Genomic DNA, 27,114 nt, shown 5'->3' with positions numbered 1-27,114 from the left:
GTTAACAACAAAGGTGAACGTGAACATTACAGTGATATATTTTGCAACGAACTGATCGTATCAATGCGAAACAAACGCCGGTAACTAATGTCACATAGTGTTCTAATTTTACATGACAATGCGCTACTATATATCGCAGCCCATACCATACAAATTCTTCAGGATATACATTTCTAGGTGTTGAGCATCCTGCCTACAGTCCTGCTCTCCTATCTGATTTTTATTTTACTTTTTATTTACATCGAAATATGGTTTAAGAGGTCGTCGATTCACCTCCATGAATGTGTAAGGAAACAGTGTTTACGTGGTTTGGTGCTCAACCTAAAACGTTTTTCTTTCTGAAGATAATGGAAAGCTTGTGCAACGATGGACCAATTGATTCGAAAAGCAGGCTGACTGTGATGAAAAACTGCCCAGCTATGCGCAGAACGCATGCTGTGAGGATTCCATACAAATATATTTATGTATAAAGACATTTCACCCATCCCATGAGTCGAGACTCTCAACGATTTTTGCCTGTCATTGACTTTGACACTGGCAAGGTAGCGTTCCCGGGAATGTTTTAATTTTAATTTTGAAGTCGGATAACAAATGACAAAAGATATATTTTCTTCGTGTGATACAATCAAGAACTGACAATTTTCTGATTTTTACAAGCACAAATTTATACTTGATGGGTCTACCCGTTTCTGGGAAAGAGACATATTAACAGGTGGAGGAACAGAGAGATAGTCGGACAACAAATAAAAAATTAACAAAAGATTTTTTTCCTGTTACTTGTACTATGTATCCTTTCTTCCTGCCAAATGACTTGATTCTAGGCCAGCTCGAAGAAAAGGGGTCTTAACAAACAGATGTATATAGTCGGACAATAAATGACATAAAATTATGTATATATTTGTCTTTACTTTTATCGTTAAACCTTCCTTCTTGCCAAATTTCATGATTCTGGGCCAACGGAAAGAACCCTCTAGGTATTGATGAGGGAGTTTGCGACTATGTGACGTAAATGGCCACATCTTTTGAATGCATTGACTTAGAAGCTTACATTTATTACAAAGTGAAGGGACTATACTCTTTAGTATGTGATACAAATTTCAACTTCATACGTCTAACCGTTCCTGACAGAAAGGGTTCTCAATAGACGGATGGACAGGCAGACTGTCCGATAGCAAAAGACAAAAATTTTCGTATGGTACAGATACGAATTCAAAATTTTCAGATTTTTTCCCTTTTATGTCACTGTAAGACCTTGCTTCATGTCAAATTTCATGATTCTAGGTAAAAGGTACGTGCGTTATAGGTTTCCATGAGTGAGTTTGTATCAAAATATGTGACACAAATGGCCGCAACTTTTGATTGCATTGACTTAAAAGATTCCATTTTTTACACCACCAAGGAACCGCTGACCTTAGTATGTAACGCAAATTTCAATTTGATACGTCTAGCCATATCTAATAAAAAGGGTTTTTTAATAGTCGGCCACACTGACAAAAAGATAAACAGACGGACAACAAAGTGATCCTATAAGGGTTCCGTTTATACCGACTGAGGTAGGGGACACTAAAAATGACGCTATTGCAAATTTTTAACTGTTTTTGTAACATATTAGAAAAAATTGTGCAAATACTTTTCGACTTATCTTCTTAACAATAATTCTAACTCTCTGGTTCCAACCAGAGTTCGACGTAGCTTCACGCTGATTATCGGCAGATTCCAGAACTGGCTTTTGCTACTCAGTACGTAATACCCTCAATAGGGAACTCATTTGGTTCTCTCCTCACTACCATAGATTTGACGGAAATGAACCGAGAGTTCTAAAACGACCAAAAAATTTCTTCTTTGAATCTACACCACAGGAACGTACAACCCCAACTGAAAAAGGAGACTGCGTCAGTTACCGAAATATTGTCCATAAAACCATCAACTCGAACAAAAACTCAAAAATGTACCGTGTTCTGTATGTATATTGGTATAATGGTTGCCGTAGCTAATATGGAAACTTTTCTATTGGATATCGGTATGCATGCGACAGCTTGCATACCAATATCTTCCAAAACGCCGCGCATGAAAGCGGGATTCTTCCAACGCCCATACCTCGATTTCTGTTGGTGACAGAAAGGCAGAGTCGAGTATTCTGTATAGCTCTTGCACTAGATACGATTTGCATAGCCAACAGAAGGATCGCCTTAGTGTCACTATCCTACGCTACAGGGTCAAAGTGTAAACATTACTCTTCTGCTTAGGCAAACTGTGCAAAACGGTTGGTTCTTTTTGCACATGATATGATCTATGGTGGGATTTATGGGACTTATGGAGGCGACATCACTTCATGGGCGGTTCCTCGGAAAACCCCACAAAAAGCTTTGTTTTCTCGCCTCACCAGCAGGCCAAAATCCAGCCGAGAATTCCATGACGGTTATGCACAGAAAATGGCTGAAATATTTACGATATATTCGTAAGAGTCCGATCTCGAACAACCTTGAAAAGTTTCTTGATGTCTTTATCCGATTCCAAGATAAAGTTTGAACTTACCCTACCTCTACACGTAAATTCCGGTATGAGGCGAAATCTAAATAATAAATAACCGCATAAATTGCTCAAATTTTTACAGTATATTCTCTAGGAATTTATGTAGGAGCTCCATCTCCCCGTTTCCAAAAATCGTTATTCGTTATCGAGAAACACGCAAAGAACTTTTTTTTCCAAATCCCAGCCATGTATTCCGAGACGGCTAAGCACAGAAGACGGCTATAATTTATACGATGCACTCCTGAGATCCAGATCCTGAACCGTCTTGAAAATTTTCCTCATGTCTTAATCCCTTTCCGACATACAGAGGTTCAATGTTACCCTGCTAGTACAAGTGAAATGTTCACGTAAAATACGGTGTGAGGCGAAAACATAGTTTATGAAGTGACGTAGCATGGAGAAATATCCTGTAAAGTGTGTCCATCGTCATCTGAGAACCCCATGTTGTAGTACATGCAAAAGCTTTTTGGCACATGAATTCGGTCTGAGGTAGGTAAATTACCTAAATTTTGCTGACCAATATGCGTTACATGCCCTCCTGCAGCAGGGAAAGAAAAAAGCTGGTACTTCACTTTTCAGCCACAGCCTTTAAATAAACAAGAACATACTTGCATATTTTGTGCTCCGACAGGAGCATTTCTCCGCTGATAATATCCATACCCAAGAATGAGATTCATATTTTCAATCTCAGTTCACAGAGTCCGGAAAGTACAATCATTTATACTCACTGGAAGTCTGTTCCCAGTCCATTTAAACAATGTTAGGAGTCTTCTACAACATTCCAACCCAGTTGCACACTGAATTTTCAAGAGAACTTGAATTGACAGATTAATGGAAAAAAGTTCAGACTCAGTCTCTAGGTCGCTTTCCTTTACTTCAGTATGACCGGAATAAAGGAAAGAAATATAGAGGCTGAATTTGGACACTAACTTGTAAAGGAACAAAGGAATTTCAGACATTGACTGCGGACGGAAATAGATTTAAATCGATGGGGAAAGTTCGAACTCTTATAGGAATCGGTGAAATGTTGTGAGTAATGACGATAATCGGTCAGGGGCTCTACATTAATAGTGTTTTAATAAGTTGAGAATTTGGGTGTGACGGGAGGCGCGCTAGTGTAGCCCACGCAGTTGCGATGACCACCGTGACCTGATGGCTTCGGGTCAGAGCATCTGCCAAGTGAGCAGGAGCCTCGGATTTGGATCACGGTTACGCACCAATTTCAAGTTTCCCATTGATTTAAATCAATGATGGTCGCAGCTAATGTCTGTAATTCCCTTTTGTCTTAACTGATAATGGCCGCTGTATCAAAAAATTGTGTCTGAACTTTCGAATATGTCCAAAAGAACAGACTCCACATATAAATAATTTTTTCCAATTTTTTGAGCCAAGCTGAAATGTTTCATACTCGGGGTGGACTAGTATCGAAGTCACATTAGTGTTGAGCTCTTGGCGTGTGGAATGCAGTCTAATGCGTGCTTCAGATAAACAGAAATATTCTGATTTCGGGTTTATGAAAAATTAACGGCAGCCAGTATGCGTAACAAGTATACCCGGCTTCTCAGCTTGGGGAACTGCAGCTGATGACTTTTCTACTTGTTTCAGATGAGGAGTTCGGCCAGAAGACGGTGTCCGTGATGCTCGATGGACGCGAAGCCGAACTTGAAATCGTCGACCACCCAGCCTCAGAGATGTCGGTAAGAGATGTAAAGTACACAATGTCCTTAATTAAGACCCAAAAGGGGTGCCGCAGTGGTAATGCACTGCATTCTTACACGAAAAGACGGCGGGTCAGTTCTCCGGTTCACAATGCAGATTCGTAGCGTTTTGGTTCTGTATGTTGCTGTTGCGGTTGCTATGGATTTATTCAATGATTGCCATTTACTACTTGTAGCCCACCGTTGCTATTTGAGTTTACATGTTGTCTTTTTGTCACTTGGAGATAGTGAGTGGAGCAGTAGGCTCTAGAAAACGAAGTGGAAAACTTGAAACGTTTCCGACATATTCCGCTGTTTGAGTTCAACGCTGGGGTGACACCAGCGGAGGCAGCTAGGAGCATTTGCGCTGTAATTACGAGGACCTTCGGGGTTTGACAAGATCGTTTAAAGGCGTTAATCAGCAGTGATCCACACGACTGTACTCCAGAATCGGAAAATATGACGAGTTGTGATCATTCCATCATTTTGCGACATTTGGATGCAATGGCGAATGCCGACCTGGGTGGCCGAGGGGTTCTAGGCACTTCAGTCCGGAACCGCGCTGCTGCTACGGTCGCAGCTTCTAATCCTGCCTCGGGCGTGGATGTGTGTGATGTCCTTCGGTTAGTTAGGTTTAAGTAGTTCTAAGTTCTAGGCGACTGACGAACTCAGAAGTTAAGTCCCATAGTTCTCAGAGCCATTTGAACCATTTTTTGCAATGGAGAAGATTCCAAAATCGGGTTTATCGCTATCGCATGCGCTAAGCCAAATTCACAAAAATCAGCATGTGGCTCGTGAACAGCACCGACTATTCCTACTCTGTATCGTTATTGGTGACGAGGAAAAGAAAGGGGTGATTGAGCCCAAAGAAGCAATGCCCTGTACAAAGACCTGCGCGCATCCACAAATGATAACCATATGCATCTGGTGCGGTAGTGACCGTGTGGTGCACTGCGAATTGCTTCCTCGATGTGTAACAATCACTGCTGACGTCTACTGTCAAAAATTGAGACGTCTTCCAGACGCAATCCAAGAACAACGACCAGGAAGAGTGTGTGAGCTGACTCTACTCCACGATAATGCCCGCCTGCATTATGCTACACTGATAAGAAAAAGCTGTATAGGAGTTGGCACGGGAAGTCACTCTGCACCCACCTTATTCAACTGATCTTAACCTTTTCCGCCCTCTATCGAAAAAACTTCAAGGAAATTGCTTTCCGAATGAAAATGCTCTACGAACATGTCGAGTTCTTCGCCTCAAAAGCGGAATAGAGAAATTACCCCAGCGTTGGCAGACTGTTGTAAATAGTGAAGGAGAATATATTATTAATGACTAAAAACTTTCTTATATGTATCTGTTGCGTTTAAACTTTTGAAGAAACACTACGAACTTATGCACCAACCCAAAATGTTTACCTTGATTTCTCTAAAGAGTTGAAGCGAATCCCAGGATGTTATTTTAAAAGGGCAAGGTTGGTTTCGTTCACCATCCGCCCCAACCCAAGTTTTTGTTCTGTATCTAATGACGTTGTTACAGGCGGGACGATAAGTCCTAATTTCCTTCACTTGTTATTATGTAAGACACGACGAATATTCATCTGCTTGTTTCAAAAGCCACTTTCTGTACCTATGTTTGTACAGTGACCACTCAAATATTTCTGTGGCTCCTCTTGAAGTTGATTTTAACAACTTACAGCTTGCGATACGAGCACACTCACCTTTTGGTCCACTAGGGCAACAGATAACACTAACCTTCCAGCTCAGATTATTTGTTTATTTAATTAATCTGGTAAAATTAGTTACAACAGCCCCCCCCCCCCTTACATTTAAACAGTTATGTTACATTGCGTATATTATAGTAATCATGCTATACAGTATTTCGCAAATAAAAATTACAGTACTGCATATAAAAACACATAATCACTCTTTATATTTGTAAACTATAAAGAAAACAATAGTTACAGATTACAGTAAGGCAGTTTTTTAACCATGATTGCTAGCAGCAATGATGGATGAAGGGAAACAGGAAACTGGTACATCTACATCTGCGTTATGTACATACTCTGCGTTACGTACATACTTCATTACGTACATTCCTGCCATGGCGGAGGGAACCCTGAACCTGTTCCATTTGCAGACAGAGTGAAGGCAAAACGGCTCTCTATATCCCTCCGTGTGAACCCTAGTTTTCGTGGTCCTTACGTGAAATGTTTGCTAGTTTATGTAGGATCGTTCTGCAGTCAGCTTCAAATGCTAATTCTCCAAATTTTCTCAGTAGTGTTCCTCGAAAAACACGGTCGCCTTCCCTCGAGGAAACCTCATTTGAGTTCCCGTATCACTTCCGTTACACTTGCATGTAGTCCGAACCCATCGTTAACAAATCTAGCAGACCGCCTCTGAATTGCTTCGACGTCTTTCCTTTAATCCGATCTATTGCGGATCCCAAACACTCGAACGATGCTCAAGAGTAAGTTGTACTATTGTTCCATATGTGGTCTCCTTCACAGATGAACCACGCTTTCCAAATAAACCGAAGTCGGGCATTCGTGTTTCCTACTACAGTCCTCAAATGCTCGTTCCATTCCCCATCACTTTGCGATGTTACACTCAGATATTTGAACGACGTGACTGCGTCTAGGGGTACAGTACTAATGCCTTATCCTAACATTACAAGGTTGTTTTTTCCACTAATCCGCATTAAATTATATTTTCCTATATTTGGTGCCAGCTGTCATTCATCACGCCAACTAGAAACTTTGTTTAAGTCATCTCAAATCCACCTTCCAGTAAGCCGCAGCATCATCAGCAAACAACCTCAAATTGCTGCCCCCTTGTCCGCCGATCATTTGTGTATATAGATGATAACAGCGGTCCTATCACACTTCCCTGGCGCACACCTGACTATACCGTTGTCTCTGATGAGCACTCACCTAAGTGGACAACATACTACGCTGTGCTACTTAAGAAGTCTTTAACAGTCTGTAGAGGAGTACTGAGTCTAACGCTTTTGGGAAATTTAGGAATATGCAATCTACTTGTTACTCTTCATCACAGTTTTCGGTATATCTTAAGGGAAGAAAAGATGGAATGTTTCATAAAGAAAGGAAAGGAGAAAGGTAGGAGCACTGGCTTTGATATTTGAGAGAGTAAAAGCTGGTCAACTACTTTAATTGTATGAGGGTAATAGAAGAAGTGCTTAAACTTCTTCTTAAAAGTAGAAGGACCTGAAATTGTGCGAAAAGCGCAGGGTCGAAGTAGCTGTTCCACAGGCGGACAGCAACGAGAGCGAAGGATTTGCAGAAGTTCTCCACTTTTCGAGGAGAACAGCGGTTGTTTAGTACTTTAAAACTAACATAAACAGTCTCGACCGCAAGAAATCTTTATTTTTGTGGTTACCGGTATACGTCAGTTACTGACCATATTCAGACCTCATACCATGACAGTACACGGCGGTAGAAAATGGAGCGCGCCTTACGAACTGCTGAGCAGTTGACATTCGTAGGGTTCTAACGCCTACCATCACAGTATGAGGTCTGAAGATGGTCAGCAACTGACCTTAACCGGTGACAACAAAAATAAAGGTTTCCTGTGGTCGAAACTGTTTATGTTAATTTTAAAACATCTTTATTATGAATGGACATCGCTAGGATACTTGATAAGTGAGTCCTTGTTTCGCATATAATGACATGACAGGAACTTAATTTCTGTTGCGTGTCACTGGGGTGCCTGCGCACTGAGCAGTCGGTTAAGAAGCACAGCGCGTGACAGTGTCGTAATTTGTCGGGCAGCAGCCACCCTAACTGGACGTATGAAGCACTGACGTGATCATATCGACGAATGTTGCAGGCATAACGCATACAAGCGATCATGGCTAGTTCTAACCGTCTTTTATTTCACTACTCGTGACACGTTGAATTATATCTCAATAGTGGAAAAAAATAGTTTAAATGGGTCTGAGCACTATGCGACTTAACTTCTGAGGTCATCAGTCGCCTAGAACTTAGAACTAATTAAACCTAACTAACCTAAGGACATCACACACATCCACGCCCGAGGCAGGATTCGAACCTGCGACCGTAGCGGTCACTCGGTTCCAGACTGTAGCGCCTAGAACCGCACGGCCACCTAGGCCGGCTCACAACAGTGGAGATACGATAGAAAGAGTGACTGCACGAGTTCACCTTCATATCCTCTCTAAACATGTTTCGAAACTTGTTGAGGGTATCGAGGCAAGCGGAAGCCTTCCGGCACTTGGCGACAGTGTTTTCTGCCCAGCTGAGATGCTCGTCTTCAGTTACACTCACTTTCTTCGCTGCTTTCTGATGCCATACTGTATTACCGTCGACTGTAATGGGAGTAAATTGATAACAGAATTCTGCAGTTATTAATTTCTTACGGGCTACTAAGATTACTTACGACCATTTTGCATTTCCTTTAACTCTCAAGTTTTTCGTCCGAGTTACCACGAAGACAGATCTTCATTCATCTGGACAATAGAATTATTGATACCTTCAGGTCTGACACTCGGCTTGAGCTGCAGGACGTCGCCATAGAAAAGATGTTCACAGATAGACAAATCAAAGGAAATTTCATTGACATACAAGGAAAACAAATGTGGGCTTAAGACTAATGCCTGTGGCACTCTTGATGTAACATCTTTTCAAGAGAATTTTTCATTCCCATAGACAACAAATTGCTGTCTGTTTTTCAAGTAGCACTTCAGTCGGAGAAATTTAGCTGTCGTAATTTCCTGAGCAATACGCCAAAGCTGTCAGTATCAGAATCTGTGCTGAAATCTAGTACTGTTAGTGTTGTGGTGTCACGATTGCCCATTTACCTTAATTAGTGCAGTGTTTGTGCTGCGGTGTTTATGAGAGTCGGACTAATATTTGTCAAATTAGTTGAATTCGCACAAGTGTTCAGTAACTTGCCATTTAATAAATGGCAAGACAGTGCGAGTATCGTTGTATATGCCATTCCGTGACACCTACCTCGTGGTGTGACCACAACACGTTCCAAAATTTCCCATTCTTTTCCCATCGTTAGACGTTGAAATTCGTAATGGTATCCTACCGTTTTACGTTGTGGAGTGGGTGATTAATTTAAAATATTTTATCCAGCTCTGCAGGTGAGTTGTCAGTTAATTGCTCCTAGCTACTAAAGCCATGAATTACTCTGCAGTTTGCTGGCCGGGTTGGCCGAACGGTTCTAGGCCTTTCAGTTTTGAGCCGCGTGGCCGCTACAGTCTCAGGTGCGAATCCTGCCTCTTGCATGGATAAAAGTGATGTCCTTAGGTTAGTTATGTTTAAGTAGTTCTAAGTCCTAGAGGACTGATGACCTCATAAGTTAAGTCCCATAGTGCTCAGAGCCATTTGAACCATTACTCTGCAGTTTCTATATTAGTTTGGGCAGCGTTACTATCCTGTACACTCGTACGTTCTTTAATGAAGTTAATTTTTTTTGTCCAGAGCGCCTATCAAGAAATTTTTTGCGAGCAAAACTTGATCTAGAGTCTCTTTCTTGTTTCTCACATCATCTTCCTGGCCTAAGTTAACTTTTCTTCACAACTATAAACTTCTGATAAATTGAATCACTCCTGAATGTCTTGACTACAAGTCGTCTTCTAGCTACTACTTGAGAATAGTTATCAACAACACTTGCAATAGTGATACCTAACATACACTGACATATTCTTGTCTGCTCTAGGCCGTATATTCTGCGTGTACCTGCGTTGTAATTCGGCACAAGGTGTAAGCTTGATTCGGAAAGCTTGCTTCCTTGGAATTCCTGAGAACTGGTAATGAAGACTACGGGAACGTACACTACTATGCCGACGGGAACGAGGAACTCTCGTAGAAATTTTAGTGAGACAATTTTCTCTAATTGACGTTTCAGAAAGTGATAATCGCCGGCGCTTTAGAGATAATCAGAAGAAGATTGTCGTTGAAATGGAGTACCTACTGTATTTTTTGTGCAAATCTAGCGTGAGAACTGTGAGAAATCTACCGGGATACCTCCGCTTTGGTCAGAAACAATCGCAATTCTACAAGTTGCTGGAACAAACTGTGAACTTTTTTTTTCTGGTATATGTGGCGTTGAGGATGTTGTTCGGGATACATGATACGTTGGTGTCGATTAATGCCTACCACACCAGTGAGTACTGGTCGTTCTTAACTCATGTAAATTGTCACTGTCTCAACAAATATTTGTTCTCAGACATGTTTGGAGGACTCTTTCTTCTAGATTTGTCTCATAAGGACATGGTTGACTTTTCATCACAGAGAGGAACTATTTATGTAAACAGAGTGTGTGGCGTTTTCTAAGCTACAGGACAAAAAAATTAAAGTCTGGGGGATCGGTTGGTAGGGCATGTTCTGAGGCATCAAGGGATCACGAATGTAGTATTGGAGGGCAGCGTGGAGGGTAAAAATCGTAGAGGGAGACCAAGAGATGAATACACTAAACAGATTCAGAAGGATGTAGGTTGCAGTAGGTACTGGGAGATGAAGGAGCTTGCACAGTATAGAGTAATGTGGAGAGCTGAATCAAACCAGTCTCTGGACTGAAGACCACAACAACAACAACAACAAGTGAACATAAACAGTTTTTCTCCCATAGTTTACATTTGTATTGTCTGTAGTAAAACTTGAAACCTGGTACAAATTCACTTCTGTGCTTTGGAGTCCTTTTCAAGGTCTGCTCAGACATCACAGATGCAGATTCACCAGAGTCCCCATAGAAATCTAGAATTATGTGGGACACGCATGCTTGCACATCAAAGTAACTTACACATAAAGGATAACACTTCTGATTACCTTTTTTGAAAGTGTCAAACCACTCACCAAAAACCTAGTTATCCATCAACTTCTGAGTTAAATTATTGACACTATTTAGTCCCAAAACACCATTTCAGAAGCCTGATCCTTAAGTTCATTTAAGCTATGAAAATTTTAAGAAATGACAACCACGTATTCATACCATGACCTTTATTTCGTAAGCACACATTAGAATAGAAGATCGAAATAACAACAGCCATCGGCAATGTAAATAGTTAACATAGAGTAATGAAATTTCGGGAATACATTTGTCTAGGTAACGTATTTAAGTAATTAACATTGCGGGAAGACAGGTTAACGTAAGTGCGAGATACGCCATTGTAAAAGTGAAATGTTAGTACATTACTCACCGGCAGATTGTTGAATGCAAGCTTGCAAACGTATATGCATTGTGTTGTAGAGGTGCGGGATATCAGTTTGCGGGATGGAGTTCCATGTTGCTGCACTTGAGCGCTCGATACAGGAGCGGTTAATGCTGTTTGCGGCTGACGCTGGAGTTGCCGTCCGATGATGTCCCATTGCGCTCGGTAGGAAACAGATCTGGTGCCCGACTAGGCCAAGGCAACATGTCGGTACTCTGTACCGCGTGTTGAATTGAAACAGCGGTACGTGGGCGAGCGTTTTCCTTCACAAAGTGCCCCCTCGAATGCTCCTCATAAATGACAGCACAACAGGTCGAATCACCAGACCAAAATACAAATTTGCACGTGGGCTGAATGGAATAACCACGAGAGTGCTCCCGCTGTCATACAATTGCGGCACTCGCCATAATTCCAGGTATAGTCTAGTGCGTCCAGCACGCAGACAGGTTGGTTGCAGGCACTCGCCTGGCCCCCTTCTAACAAACACATAGCCCTCACTGGCACCAGGGCAGAAAAACACCTCACCACAAAAACAACAGACTTCTAACCCGTCCTCCAACCCACTGAAGTCGCTTCCTACAACCCACTGAAGTCGCTAATGACCGTGGCTTGGAGTCAGTGGAATGCAATCTACAGGGCGTCTGGTTCGGAGCTGCCCTTATAGCAACCGATTTGTAATAGTTCGTTGTATATTGTGGTGCTAACTGCAGCTCAAATTGCTGCTGGAAATGCAGTTCTATTCGATACGCCGAACACGATGCTCTTCTCACTAGGTAGTGCCACGACTTCATCCGGTGCCCGGTGTTCTTGCGACAGTACGTTCTCAGTAACACCGCTGCCAGCAATCCCCCCGTAACTTCTGCATTACCGCAGAAGGTACGTCCAGCTACTCGTGGCCCTGATAGATGACCTCGTTCAAACGGGTGAGATGTTGATAATGCCCTCTTTGTTGCCTTAAAGGTATTCTTGACTAACATCGGTTCACCATGTCTAGTCTCAAAGCTGACTGACGCTCACGTCAGCGTATATAAAGCAAACCTAACAGAGGGGGTTGTCTGGGGGAAGAGACCAAACAGCGAGGTCATCGGTCTTATCGGATTAGGGAAGGAAGTCGGCCGTGCCGTTTTAAAGGAACCATCCCAGCGTTTCCCTGGAGCGATTTAGGGAAATCACGGAAAACCTAAATCAGGATGGCAGGACGCGGGATTGAATCGTCGTCCTCCCGAATGCGAGTCCAGTGTGCTACCACTGCGCCACCTCGCTCGGTAAACCTATTAGAGCCATTCTTATACGTCTGCCATGAAATGTGAATCGACATCACCTTTCAGATGTAAAAACACGCGTAAAAACTTTCGTTAATGTTCCACAACTCCCTCTTGCTGCTGCGATTTTTTCTTTCCATCAGTGTATGAACTGCCTTCGGGCGTCTCTCAAAAATCTGTTTATCGGTATGCCTCTCCCCACACGTTTAAGGTATATGAGGTTACGAATACAAAGAATACATAACTACTTCATAGTAGAATTAAGGCCTGATGGCCAGCATTATTTCAGTTCATATTAGTTTTAGTTTAGAGGAGATTTTCGTTTCTATATTGCATATTTGACTACGAAATGAGGTGTAAAATACCTCCTCTCTCAAGAATTTTTGTGCTGATTCTAAAACTGCTTTTAGTTTTCGAGTCTGTTATATTGTCGAAGTTATGGAGAATTTAATATTATAATTAATATTTTGTTAATAGTAATTCACCTTATGTGTTTGTGTTACAGCTCTATGTATAGAACATGATATTTTGTATTCTAGCAGTAACTGAATGAACGATACTTTTGAAACAGTTTTTTAACTGAATTTTAACATGAACATCCTCTGTTAATGAGTAATACAGTTTTGGAATAAGCCAAACGAATAGATCTCTCATGAAACCTATATTCCTATTATGATATTTAGACGTTATAGATCCTCAATTGATGGTAGGAATATACGGGATCATAAACTTCAGTGGTGTCAACATTCGAAATATGGATTTCTTGCAGAAATTCTAGAATAAAACTTCAGAAGGATTGTATGGCATATGTGAAATCAGCAAGCAATCAGTAATGTTGCGCTGTTGTTGTAAACATGACTTACGTTTGAAAAAATATCATTTACCTATTATCAGTTCAGTTTAGGGTGAAAGAGTCCGTTGCTAGGGGTTGCAATCGGGCCGCGCGGGATTTGCCGAGCGGTCTTGGGAGCTGCAGTCGTGGACTGTGCGGCTGGTCCTGGCGGAGGTTCGAGTCCTCCCTCGGGCATGGGTGTGTGTGTTTGTCCTTAGGATATTTTAGGTTAAGTAGTGTGTAGCTTAGGGACTGATGACCTTAGCAGTTAAGTCACATAAGATTTCACACACATTTTTTGTTGCAAACTGTAATCGATAATGGATTATCAAATTACAACTCAATTTTTAAGCTGTAAACATTGCCTACCGGAGCACCCTATGTGAGCAAAGTAACACTTGTGGAATCGTCTCGCGAGCTTTTCTACAGTGGGCTTTGCGACCAGTGAGGGCAACGCGGTGTTCCCGACCAAAAATATTTTAGCTGTGGTTTTGTAGTAAGAACATACCTTCATATTTTCTCCAGGCTTAAGACTGGCTATGCACTTGGTACACAGGAATGTTAATTTTATTTAGTTCTTGTTTTTACCTTTTTGTATTTTATTTATACCTTTCTTCTATTAGTTTACCTTGTTAATCATTCTACTACATTACTGCAGCAAATGATTAAACTTCTGCCCTTATTTTATGAATTTTAGTTCTCACTCAATCTTTTGTATGAAAGCCAGAGATTTTGAACATTTTCTTATATCCCCCCTCCCCCTCCCCACCCCCCGCTAGTTGTTACACAGCTGATTCACCTGCCCCTACTTATCGGTTTTATGAAACCTGCAATGCCTTCAAAAACTACGCATAATACTTTTAGATTATCCTGCTCGCTACATGCACATTATTAGTCCTGCAGGAAAAATGAAAACGACCATTTTGCAAGAAAATTAATATACACTCCTGGAAATGGAAAAAGAACACATTGACACCGGTGTGTCAGACCCACCATACTTGCTCCGGACACTGCGAGAGGGCTGTACAAGCAACGATCACACGCACGGCACAGCGGACACACCAGGAACCGCGGTGTTGGCCGTCGAATGGCGCTAGCTGCGCAGCATTTGTGCACCGCCGCCGTCAGTGTCAGCCAGTTTGCCGTGGCAGACGGAGCTCCATCGCAGTGTCTAACACTGGTAGCATGCCGCGACAGCGTGGACGTGAACCGTATGTGTAGTTGACGGACTTTGAGCGAGGGCGTATAGTGCGCATGCGGGAGGCCAGGTGGACGTACCGCCGAATTGCTCAACACGTGGGGCGTGAGGTCTCCACAGTACATCGATGTTGTCGCCAGTGGTCGGCGGAAGGTGCACGTGCCCGTCGACCTGGGACCGGACCGCAGCGACGCACGGATGCACGCCAAGACCGTAGGATCCTACGCAGTTCCGTAGGGGACCGCACCGCCACTTCCCAGCAAATTAGGGACACTGTTGCTCCTGGGGTATCGGCGAGGACCATTCGCAACCGTCTCCCGCACACCGTTAGGCCGTCTTCCGCTCACGCCCCAACATCGTGCAGCCCGCCTCCAGTGGTCTCGCGACAGGCGTGAATGGAGGGACGAATGGAGACGTGTCGTCTTCAGCGATGAGAGTCGCTTCCGCCTTGGTGCCAATGATGGTCGTATGCGTGTTTGGCGCCGTGCAGGTGAGCGCCACAATCAGGACTGCATACGACCGAGGCACACAGGGCCAACACCCGGCATCATGGTGTGGGGAGCAATCTCCTACACTGGCCGTACACCTCTGGTGATCGTCGAGGGGACACTGAATAGTGCACGGTACATCCAAACCGTCATCGAACCCATCGTTCTACCATTCCTAGACCGGCAAGGGAACTTGCTGTTCCAACAGGACAATGCACGTCCGCATGTATCCCGTGCCACCCAACGTGCTCTAGAAGGTGTAAGTCAACTACCCTGGCCAGCAAGATCTCCGGATCTGTCCCCCATTGAGCATGTTTGGGACTGGATGAAGCGTCGTCTCACGCGGTCTGCACGTCCAGCACGAACGCTGGTCCAACTGAGGCGCCAGGTGGAATTGGCATGGCAAGCCGTTCCACAGGACTACATCCAGCATCTCTACGATCGTCTCCATGGGAGAATAGCAGCCTGCATTGCTGCGAAAGGTGGATATACACTGTACAAGTGCCGACATTGTGCATGCTCTGTTGCCTGTGTCTATGTGCCTGTGGTTCTGTCAGTGTGATCATGTGATGTATCTGACCCCAGGAATGTGTCAATAAAGTTTCCCCTTCCTGGGACAGTGAATTCACAGTGTTCTTATTTCAATTTCCAGGAGTGTAGTTAAATTTTGTACAGGGACACGTTTTCGCCAGAGGGCACAGTTTTCGATTTATTCAAGAAAAACCCGTCTGAAAGTTACTTTTTTACTATTTTTTTTTAATAATTCGAAAACTATGGCCTCTAACAAACATGTATCTCAGTACAAATTTTAAGTACATTAAATTTCGTATAAACAGGTCCCGTTCATGTTTTTTGTGGGATTAACAGTTTGGGTATAGTGAGCTAAGAATATGAAAACCTTGCACGTGTTATTTGAAACGTTTTTGTTGCATAAACCCCATAGGTAGGGGCGGCTGTATCACCTTGTACGTTATTGTAATGTTTTTAATCTTTTGTCAATATCTATGTATCTTTTTCTTCTTTATTGGAGCGGCAAGCTAGTGGACTATTTTTTAATTTCAAAGATAGTATTCGCTGTGTCTTCTTTCAGCTTATGCATCACCTACATCCGCGGCACCTCCACGGTCGGTAAGGCCGCTTAGCCACGTAATCGGCTGACAGGCTTGCAGCTTGTAGCAGTAGGTCAGTGAGGGGAGGTGCGCGGCCTGCGGCTGAGAGCCACTAGGGACACGCACGGCGTCTTCCCCGCTAATCGATTGTCGCCCGGGGGCACGTCCCGCCACCGACACCCGCTGTCTGCCGGCCGACAGCCGCCGCCGCTCCACCGATAATGCCCGCCGTGGCGCCTCAGGTCCGCTGCAGGCCGCGCCGTGCAGGGCAGACACCCGCCGCGCACCTCAGCACGGCTGGTGTTGTTGTGCTCTTCCCTCTGAAGACAGGTCTAATTAAGCTCTCCTCGCTATATCTAACCTGTTCGAGTCTCGTTATCTCTGCAGTCTGCTGCAACAAACTTGATGCAGAATGGACATCCTAAAAAGGGCAATCGCAGAAGCAGGATAGACAAAAATTCACTACTGGTCATTAAAATTGCTACACCAAGAAGAAATGCAGATGATAAACGGGTATTCATTGGACAAATATATTGTACTAGAACTGACATGTGATTACATTTTCACGCAGTTTGGGTGCACAGATCCTGAGAAATCAGTACCCAGAACGACCAGCTCCGGCCGTAATAACGGCCTTGATACGCCTGGACATTGAGTCAAACAGAGCTTGGATGGCGTGTACAGGTACAGCTGCCCATGCAGCTTCAACACGATACCACAGTTCATCAAGAGTAGTGACTGGCGTATTGTGAAGAGCCAGTTGCTCGGCCACCATTGACCAGACGTTTTCATTTGGTGACAGATCTGGAGAATGTGCTGGCCATGGTTACAGTCGACCATTTTCTGTATCCACAAAGGCCGTACAGGACCTGCAACATGCGGTCGTGCATTATCCTGCTGAAATGTAAGGTTTCGCAGGGATCGAATGAAGGGTAGAGCCACGGGTCGTAACACATCTGAAATGTTCAAAGTGCCGTCAATGCGAACAAGACGTCACCGAGACGTGTAACCAATGGCACCCCATACCATCACGCCAGGCGATACGCCAGTATGGCGATGACGAATACACCCTTCCAATGTGCGTTCACCCCGATGTCGCCAAACACGGATACGACCATCATGATGCGGTAAACAGAACCTGGTTTCATCCGAAAAAATAACGTTCTGCCATTCGTGCAGCCAGATCCGACGTTGAGTACATCATCGCAGGTGCTCATGTCTGTGATGCAGCGTCAAGGGTAACCGCAGCCATGGTCTCCGAGATGATAGTCCATGCTGCTGCAAACGTCGTCGAACTGTTCGTGCAGATGGTTGTTGTCTTGCAAATGTCCCCATCTATTGACTCAAGAATCGAGACGTGGCTGCACAGCCATGCGGATAAGATGTCTGTCATCTCGACTGCTAGTTCTACGAGGCCGTTGGGATCCAGCACGGCGTTGCGTATTACCCTCCTGAACCCACCGATTCCATATTCTGCTAACAGTCATTAGATATCAACCAACACGAGTAGCAATGTCGCGGTACGATAAAACGCAATCGCAATAGGCTGCAATCCGACCTTTATCAAAGTCGGAAACGTGATGGTACGTACTTCTCCTGCTTACACAAGGCATCACAACAACTTTTCACCAGGCAACGCCGATCAACTGCTGTTTGTGTACGACAAATCGGCTGGAAACTTTACTCATGTCAGCACGTTGTAGGTGTTGCCACCGGTGCCAACCTTGTGTGAAAGCTCTGAAAAGCTAATCATTTGCATATCACAGCATCTTCTTCCAGTCGGTTAAATTTCGCGTCTGTAGTAGGTCATATTCGTGGTGTAGCAATTGTAATGGCCAGTAGTGTAGGTACAATGAAAGTAACAGCAAAGAAACTTTTGTTAACAAAATGAACATTTCGAATGTTCGACGGAAGAACAAAGAACAAAACTGTTGAGGAAAATTAAAAGGAGGTTTTCTATCTTTGGCCCGAAAAAAGCATGTTCTTCGAGAATTTGGTTCTCGGGAAGTGTTATAGATTTTAATGTCAAATTTGGTCAAAATGTTAATTGATATTTCCTCTACAAACTGGAATCTTTTCGACTGGAAATGCCAATGACTAACGGCGGAAGTGCCGTCAGAATGAAACAAAATTTCGATGTAGACCTCCACGCTCGGTATGTCACAGGTCAGCCGGCTCGTCTGAAATCAAATTTGAGTTGATGTTAGCGATGTATATAAGATTCTTTAGGAGTTGTATCTCGCTTAAGTTATTTGGACCATGGGAAACAAAATGGCGGCCATTTGAGAAAATAGGGTTTTTTCCATCGATTTTTCGAATTCGTCGGCCAAGTAAAAATATTTATAGTTGATGGATCGGAATGAAAGTGATACAACTCCTAGACAATTTAGTTAGCTTCGTCGGAAACAAAGAATCTAGCCAATCGGTTCACTAGATTTGAAGTTACCATACCGCGCGATAAAAAAAAGTCATTTCCAGAAAAACAGGTTTGAAGATTTGACTTCATATAAATGCAATATTATGCAACTTACGTTCAATCTGCTATTCCGGATCCATTAACTAGTCCTTCCTCTACCTAATAGAGGGCGTTCTGCTCGATCTGGGCCATCCTGCGCTGCTCCAGAGCCGCTCGTACGGCCGATGACAAGCGGTTTTCGGCCGCTTGAATCCGATGGTCGTCCGAATGCTTGGCGAACTGCGTCGAATAGAGTCCCAGGGTGACGTCCATCGTTGTCATGGTCTTTAGAATTGCTGAATACCCTTCGTTGAAGCTGCTCACTGCCAGGAAAGTCCCTATATTCACAGTCTTCGCACCAGAATGCAAATGCTTGGGAGCTAACTTCCAAACACACGCGTTCAAACTTTCAGTTGAATTTTGTGTGTTTAGTCCCAAGCACCGGTACAATAACTCGTCCTCTGAGAGGACTTAGTAGACAGGATGAATCACTTTTTGAACTTCCCTGGAGAGCGGCTGGTCGTGTTGATATTCGTCCAGATATCCCGTAGCCCTGCAACACGCCGCTTACACCAACTAGTTTCCCCAGCCGGACAATTTCGGTGTTGTGTGTGGTCAACCGTCGAACACTTGTGGAAATACGTTGCCCAAATTGCTCCCTTCATGTGTTCCATCGAATTGGAATGCCGTCGGATAGCCAAGCCGTAGTACGTAGTAAGCGCCTTTATCACTTTATGAGTTTTAATCATGGGGAAGCTCATAGAATAATTTTTCGTTTTTAGAAAGTCGAAATTCCCGGAAAGAAACTAGTGCGTGAAAAAGTCCGATTTCAGGCAGGTGCATTATTTTGTTCAACCTCGAATAACAAATATTTCCGTTCCGTATTCGAAAAAACCGTTTCACAGGTGGATTCTAAACACTTTTATGGATCCAAAAATACAATTTTAAAAAATCAATTTTTTGAACCAAAAGATAGTAAACCTGCCCTTAATGAAAGACGAAATGGCTGCAGGAAAATTCTGAACAAATCGTAAAGGAAATGGGCGCAGGAAGACTGGTCACAGTACAAAAAAGTCAAAACAACCTTCGGTGAAATTAAAAGGAACGGCGTCAACATTAACCATGTCATGGGACCGGAAAAATCTTGTTTCCGTCCTTTCTCTGTTTTCCTTCTACCAGCAATATTTAAACCAAAGTGAGGGGCAAATAATGGAAACACTTCACTCATATCTAATGTATTTGAAACACGTGCACTATTTTAAATTTATGGCCTCCTTACAAGAACACTAAATGCTTAAACACACGGAACTTAGAATATCGCATTCGCCAGAGATGGCAGCCCTGACATATGGGGACGTACAATGCCGCTTTAAAAATCATTTTATTTCTAATGGGAAACAAACCGACACATTCCAACGGCAATGGGCGTCACATGAAAGACGTGATGAGCAGTTTGGGATGACACCAGTTACATATCACAAAAATAAAACTTCAAATATCCGCCGAACCACCAGAGAAAATGCGCCTGACCAATCTTTGTCGCTTAAAAACTAAAAGCTAAAAAACAGTAATAAAAATACACTTAAAACGTGTGACGCTCTCTTAAATACGCACTGCACTTCCACGAAAAGGTAGGTGGACCCCACTGAGAAAAATTGTTAGGGTTCCGTAATACAATAGGTAAGAACGTAACCCTTTTGGGATGACTTTGTTGTCTGTCAGTCTCTCTGTTCGACTGTTCTAAATCCTCTCTAACGAACGGGCAGAAGTATCAAGTTGAAAGTTATGTCACATACTAAGGTCTACGGTCCCTTGGCGTTGTACTGAGCATTAGCTTCTAAGCCGATGCAGTCAAAAGATACGGCCATTTACGTCATATACTTTTATACTCGCGAACCCACACATTAAAACCTATGCGGTACTTCCTCCTGGCGTAAAATCATGAAATTTGGCAAGAAGAAACGTTTTACGGTGCGGGTAAAGTGAAAAAATCAGAAAATTGTTAATTTCTAACTATATTATACGAAAAGATATTTATCTTTTCGTTTGTTATGCCGCTACAACTTGAAATTAAAACATTCGACAACAGGCAAAAATTGTCGAGATCCAGGATGCCCGGAATGGATGAACTGTCTGTACACATAATTAAGCTTGCACGGAGCACTCAGCGCTCGCGTCCTATTCGCGCCTGGTGATGTGGGGATAAGCACTGGGGACGGCTGGGTAGTATCTATGGAGATGGAGGAAGTTTTTGGGTTTCGTTATGGATGGTGGAAATCAGGGTCGAACAATAAGGAAAAAGATAGGGAAAGATAGAAGGGGGAAGGACGAGCCCTGATGCAAATTGTGATAGTGGGAAAGAGTTATAGTTCATAGGAAGGATAAATATCGAGGTGAATCTCATTGTCTGGGAAAGAGCGGTATCTGAAGTATCGCTGGGAAATGATATAGAGTGTCTGCAGTTGTAGAGTTGATGGAATGTGTTCGTGTAGGTGCGGCAGCATGCCAGTATTGAGATGTAATGGGATCCAATAGGACTGCTGGACTCCAGTTGCCGCTAGTGTAGGATGTACAGAGGTGTCAAATGTGCTTGAGGACAGGTGATAAGTTGCTGATATGGTACAGGAACCATTTGCGAGCAGGAAAAAGGTACGTAAAACGAGGCAGAGTGTATGGTGGTGAAGGAATTGGATGGACGGAAGTTCTTTGGAGATGATAGCTATGCAACATTGACGCAGGAGATGACATCGTATCAAGGTATTTTAGGGCTATAATCCGATATAATCCTCAAGTTCGTCCAGTGTTTTGTTTCGTAGTTTTCGTCCACTGTGGGCTTCCTGTTGGACTGTTAGCAGGTGGGGTTTACATTTTAATTGCTGGTACTGTGTTACTCTCAGATATTTTAGTGTGTTGTTTAGTAGAGTTGGAGCCGGCCGCGGTGGCCGAGCGCTTCTTCGCGCTTCAGTCCGAAACCGCGCGACTTTTACGGTCGCAGGTTCGAATCCTGCATCCGGAATGGATGTGTGTGGTGTCCTTAGGTTAGTTAGGTTTAAGTAGTTCAATGTTCTAGGGGGCTGATGGCCTCAGATATTAAGTCCCATAGTGCTAAGAGCTATTGGTTATTGGTTACACCAGGAAGCGAACAGGTTAACGTGGGTTTTTAGGGACCCTTCGGATTCGTGGAGTGGAGTGTAGAGGTCTAAGAAAGCGATGCCATCAGCCTACTGGAGGAATTGATGAGGGGGGAGGTGGTTTCGTCATAGCGGCAGTGTAGATGCTATAGCGTTCCAGCCCCCGTAGTTCTTGATCCAGGTGTGGTGCTTGTTAGAAAATGTGCGGTCGACTGGCAGTACAGAGTCCAGTGATTCCACTTGTGTGGTGGTCCCGCATCCCGTTGCCGCCCGCATCGTGTCGTAATAGGAGTCGATGTCTGCCGCGAGCAACCTCCCTGAATAAAATAACAGCCCGCGCATCCCACCGTGCTCCCGGCAGCCACCTGTTGGCTCGTAGTAGGCTCAGACACACGCTTCCTCGTCTCTCGCGTTCTGATACTGCATTATACATCAATGTTAACACGATACCTAGGCGGGAAGAGGAGAGGGAAGCGCACAGTTTGAATAGAACCACATTTGATTACTTCGTGAAAGACAACATACGTTAGTACAGTACAGCCAACATCTCTTATATCCAATAGGACCTCATGACCAGATAAATAACAACGTAAAAAATCTTTCTTGTAAAATTTCCAAAGTAGCCAAAATTTTAATTTACTCTTTCAATCATATTTAAGTTCTTTATGTTACATATTTATATAATACTAGTTAACATTATTATGTTAAAGACTGATTTTTAAGTGCACTTAATAAAAGGGTAAGATATTTAGATCTATGGGTGTTTCATTGAAATGGCTTTAATTCGAGACCACACTAACATTGTAAATCCCACATTCACAAAGCTAGCCGAGCCGTGCGTGGCTCGTGTTCGTGCTGTTTATGACCTGACGTCTTGTATTTGCTGTACTGCCGTCCCGCTTCTTATTCCATTTACTGTCGTCACTAAGTTGCCTGCCTGTGAGTGGCAGCAGCAGCGTTTATCTATAAGAGCACTCTTGTACTATCTTTGGAGCGATCGCTAGTATTTCCAGGTCGTCGTGTGTCGGGATTTCAGTCGGGATGAAGCAACAATGAGGTCCGGACAGCCATGACTCGCCCGAACGTTGCCGACACACATGACTTGAGTGGAGACGACCTTGGTTGGTCGTTCGGTCGGTCGTCTAACCGGACGACGTGTATCTGGTCGCCGACCTTTTCTCGGTTCTCCGTGTGTGTCGAATTGTGATTCGTCCTTGTTGTTCCGCAGTCATTGGCTTTAGTATTGTTCGAGTTGTGTGTGGAAGTGTTTACGTGGAACCGTGTGTAGCTTGTGTGGTTTTGACTGAGCAGCTATTTAAATGCTGTCTGTGTGCTGCATGTAGTCAGTCAGTTGGGATGGAGCAGCGAGGAACTCTCCTCGGCCTAAGGTCAGGTCTGGACCACTGGCAGCGTGCACGGGCTGTCGGATCGTAAGGCGCTAACTGCATGAGCGACAAAGGTCGTTTCCCACCGAACCTGAACGCCGAAGTTGAGTGATCAATTAACCTGTTATAAAACCTCAACTATTGTGACATCTCTTCGTCCATTTGTGGGTTGTTGCTCCCTTGGCCGTTCGGGCTAGCAGCAACATATCACATGTTGGAGTCAGGGAACTCTTGCAGCCGTCTTCCTATATTGTCATTAATTATTACTCCAGGGTGACTGTTACCTGCCAGTGAAGTGCACCAGCGGTATTTTCTGCCCTGTGATCGTTAACGCCCCAGTTACCAGCTCTCGTCATTAGCGTAGTTTTCCGGCAGTGTGCCTTTCCTCGTCGTGTTGATGCTGTCTGGTGCGTCGTGTAGTTCGACAGCATTTAGTTGTTTGATTCACATTTTGCTTAGAATGGTTACTGTTCCCTTGGCTGTTTTTAGACGGCAATTTCTGTTCATATCCTCGTCCAAGGCCGATATTTTCCATCGTTGTGCCGTTGGTCGGACGGAAGGGAGTTGGTTAAATTGTTGGTCGGTCCTTGGGCCGTCCCCAGTTTGGTTTGCCATCCGATTATTTAACTTCAACTCTTGGCTGCCTGTCTCACCTGACCTTACGTTTGAGCTGCCTTCTCAGGCCGAACCTTGGAACACTTCTGAGCACCACTTGTTCTGTTTGTTTTAGGTTGTGATTTTCATTTTAGTTTGTTGTGCAAGGCTTTCGGCCGTGTATTAATGTAGTTTTTTTATTTTTCATAAAAGCCTTCAGCGGTGTTAAATTAAAATTTTGAAGATTGATTTTATTTTTTAAAAAAATTCCTTAAAATTGGTTCTATCTGAAATTGTAATCCAGGCCCTAAGCCGTTAGTTGTTTTAATAAGGTTCAAATGGCTGTGAGCACTATAGGACTTAACTTCTGAGGTCATCAGTCCCCTAGGACTTAGAACCACTTAAACCTAACTAAACTAAGGACATCACACACATCCATGTCCGAGGCAGGATTGGAATCTGCGACCGTAGCGATCGCGCGGTTCCAATAAGGCCCTCAGCCGTATGTGTTCCTGAAAGGAAAGTTTTTAATAAGAAGGAAGGGGTATATTTTAAATTGTTTGCTTGACTTGTTGTTCAGGCGTTCAGCCATTGTTCCAGATTTGTTTGTGGCCTTTAGCCGTGCAATAAGTTAATAATTCTTTAATTAGGCTTTTGGCCATTCTGTTGTAAGTTTAAAAAAATTATTGGTTGGAAAAATTGTCTATTAATGTTTTTTAATTATAGTTGTCCTTCAAACGTGCAGCCGATAATTGTTTTCACCTGCATGTTTTTTTAAGGAAAAAAAATTACCTTAAATTTTTAGTTGCTTTTGATTTCTAAGCCACGCCTTCAGCCGTTCTTGTTTTCGGTGTCGTTTTTGCCTTCAGCCCAGGAACCATCTCAATTTCTTTAACTAGACCTTCAGCTGTGTTGTTTAATGGCGATCTTTTAAAGCAATGTGAAAATGGGTGGTTCTTAGAAAAATAAAGTTGTGTGTTTGATTGTGCAACTCACAGTAACTGTTTACGGCCCCATCCATAATCATAACCTTATCCTGTGCGCTCTCTGAGGACCTACCAACTAGGTTTCACCAGTGGATGTACTTGTCAAATTCTTGCAGGTTATACAGGTTTTAAAAAAATGCGTACCACTGTGCTATCTGTAGTAATGTTATTTTATTTTGCTGCCTGTTGGCAGGAACGGCAGGAAAATTATCACAAATGTATGACATTTTTAGTTTAACATTCGTTAACACATTATCTTACCAATTATGGTTTCCTGTGGTACCAGTGCTATGCATTTTTTTAACTGGTACTTGCTGTTGACCATCGCCTAAGCAAAATGGTTTACAGGGTTGCCGGTCTATGGTTTCATTTTTCGTTTGAGGTTTCTCAGTTCTATAAATAACAAACAAAAACTTTGCGTAATATTTGTTTATTTGTTATCAATGAATACACCACAGCACAAGTGATATGCATTGTATAGACATATCGTGGTATGCCAGGGTCCCCACAGTTACTGTGCAAAGTTACATTACTGCCAAGAATTATGTGGCCGTATTGGCTGATCAGATGCATCCCATGGTGTAATGTTTGTTTACCAGTGGTGATGCTATGTTCCAGGGCCCCTGTTCCCAAAGTTCCCATCGCCCAGGACTGGTTATGTAAGCATGAGGATGAATTTTCGCATCTCCCCTGGCCACCACTGTCACCAGATCTCAATATCATTGACCCCTTGTGGTCTATTTTGGAGAGAAGGCTACGTGGTCGCTATGTATCTCCATTATCGTTTCCTGAACGTGCCACAATTCTGCAGAAAAAATAGAAAAAGTGTCCGTTTCGAACACACAGGCTCTGTATCTATCTATTCCGAGACTACTGAAAGCCATTTTGAATGCCAATGGTTTTCCAACACCCTGTTAGGCGGTTTTGGTTTGGCCTTTCGATATTTTTGTCTGTCCCCTGTACTTCGCTACATCAGTGTTACCACCTTCACACTAAACAAAAGCAAAACATCCCCATCTTACTTCTACAGATGCCAAAGCGTCTACCTGCTACAGCTGTTGACATCGTGTCAAGACTCTCAGCGCAATTGTCCATCTATGGTGTCTTCTTTTATTCTATTAGTTTGTGACGTAATTCCCATGGCATCAGGCAATCTCTATGTCAGAACTGTAAAGTGCCTTATGATATCAATTTGTTATGATGGCCAATCATGTGGATAATTTAATGCATCTGAACGGCATTCGAAGTCTTGTTCGCTTGCAGATGTTGTTCACCCATTCAAGGAATGATTGATGGAAGTGCTAAAAACAAACAAACGCAAAAATCAGTAGAAAAATGCCAGATCAAACATCAAACAGAATGTTATTTCTATGTACTTCAAACGATTCAGGTTGATCAGAGGAGTATATGACTGAAACTGAATTTTGTTTAAGCAAAATATTATTAGAGTGCCCGCACGGTTGGCCGTGCGGTCTAATGCACGGCTTTCCGGGCAGGGAAGGAGCGCCTGGTCCCCGGCACGAATCTGCCTGGCGGATTTGTGTCGAGGTCCGGTGAGCCAGCCAGTCTGTGGGTGGTTTTTAGGCGGTTTTCCATCTGCCTCGGCAAATGCGGGCTGGTTCCCCTTATTCCGCCTCAGCTACACTATGTCGGCGATTGCTGGGCAAACAAGGTCTCAACGTACGCGTACACACCACTACTCTACCACGCAAACATAGGGGTTACACTCGTCTGGTGTGAGACGTTCCCTGGGGGGCCCAGCGGGGGCCGAACCGCACAATAACCCTAGGTTTGGTGTGGGGCGGCGGAGGGGTGAAGTGGACTGTGGTAGTCGTCGTGGGGTTGCGGGCCACTGCGACTGCGGCGGGGACGGAGCCTATCCGTCGTTTCTCGGTCCCCGGTTAATATAACATAACATTACTAGAGTTATTGGTGTATCTTTATCGATATCTTAATTAATAAACAGAAATTAAAACCTTGCCCTTTAAGTAAAGCTAGGTGTTTTGACCACGTGCTTCGATTGCAATACCTCACTGGCCTTTCAAAAATTATCTTATTTCCAAACGCAAGTACGTGAATTTTAAATGTTATACACTATTATAATAATTTATTACGTCCAAAATCGAGCAAAAATTACAGATTTCACACAGCTGGTTTGAACACATCTGAAGATGTGATTAATCCACTAACAGCTTCGTCAAGGTATGCAGTATTTCGAATTAACCTCAGAACATCTATTAAAATAGC

At 43.5% G+C, this 27,114-nt stretch overlaps 1 protein-coding gene across 1 annotated transcript in view; it reads left to right on the top strand.

The window, feature by feature from the left end:
• Nucleotides 1–27,114, top strand: part of LOC126272910 (GTP-binding protein REM 1-like) — a 750,201-nt gene that overhangs the window by 490,445 nt on the left and 232,642 nt on the right. The window contains exon 3 of the mRNA XM_049976175.1: nt 4,138–4,229. Within this exon, the coding sequence (XP_049832132.1) occupies nt 4,138–4,229 (92 nt within the window). The remainder of the gene's footprint in view (nt 1–4,137; nt 4,230–27,114) is intronic.

The sequence above is a fragment of the Schistocerca gregaria genome, chromosome 5, assembly GCF_023897955.1.
Source record: "Schistocerca gregaria isolate iqSchGreg1 chromosome 5, iqSchGreg1.2, whole genome shotgun sequence".
In the NCBI taxonomy this organism is placed as follows: Eukaryota; Metazoa; Arthropoda; class Insecta; order Orthoptera; family Acrididae; genus Schistocerca; species Schistocerca gregaria.
The sequence above is the reverse complement of the archived record's forward strand: the minus strand, read 5'-3'. Positions and strand labels throughout refer to the sequence as shown.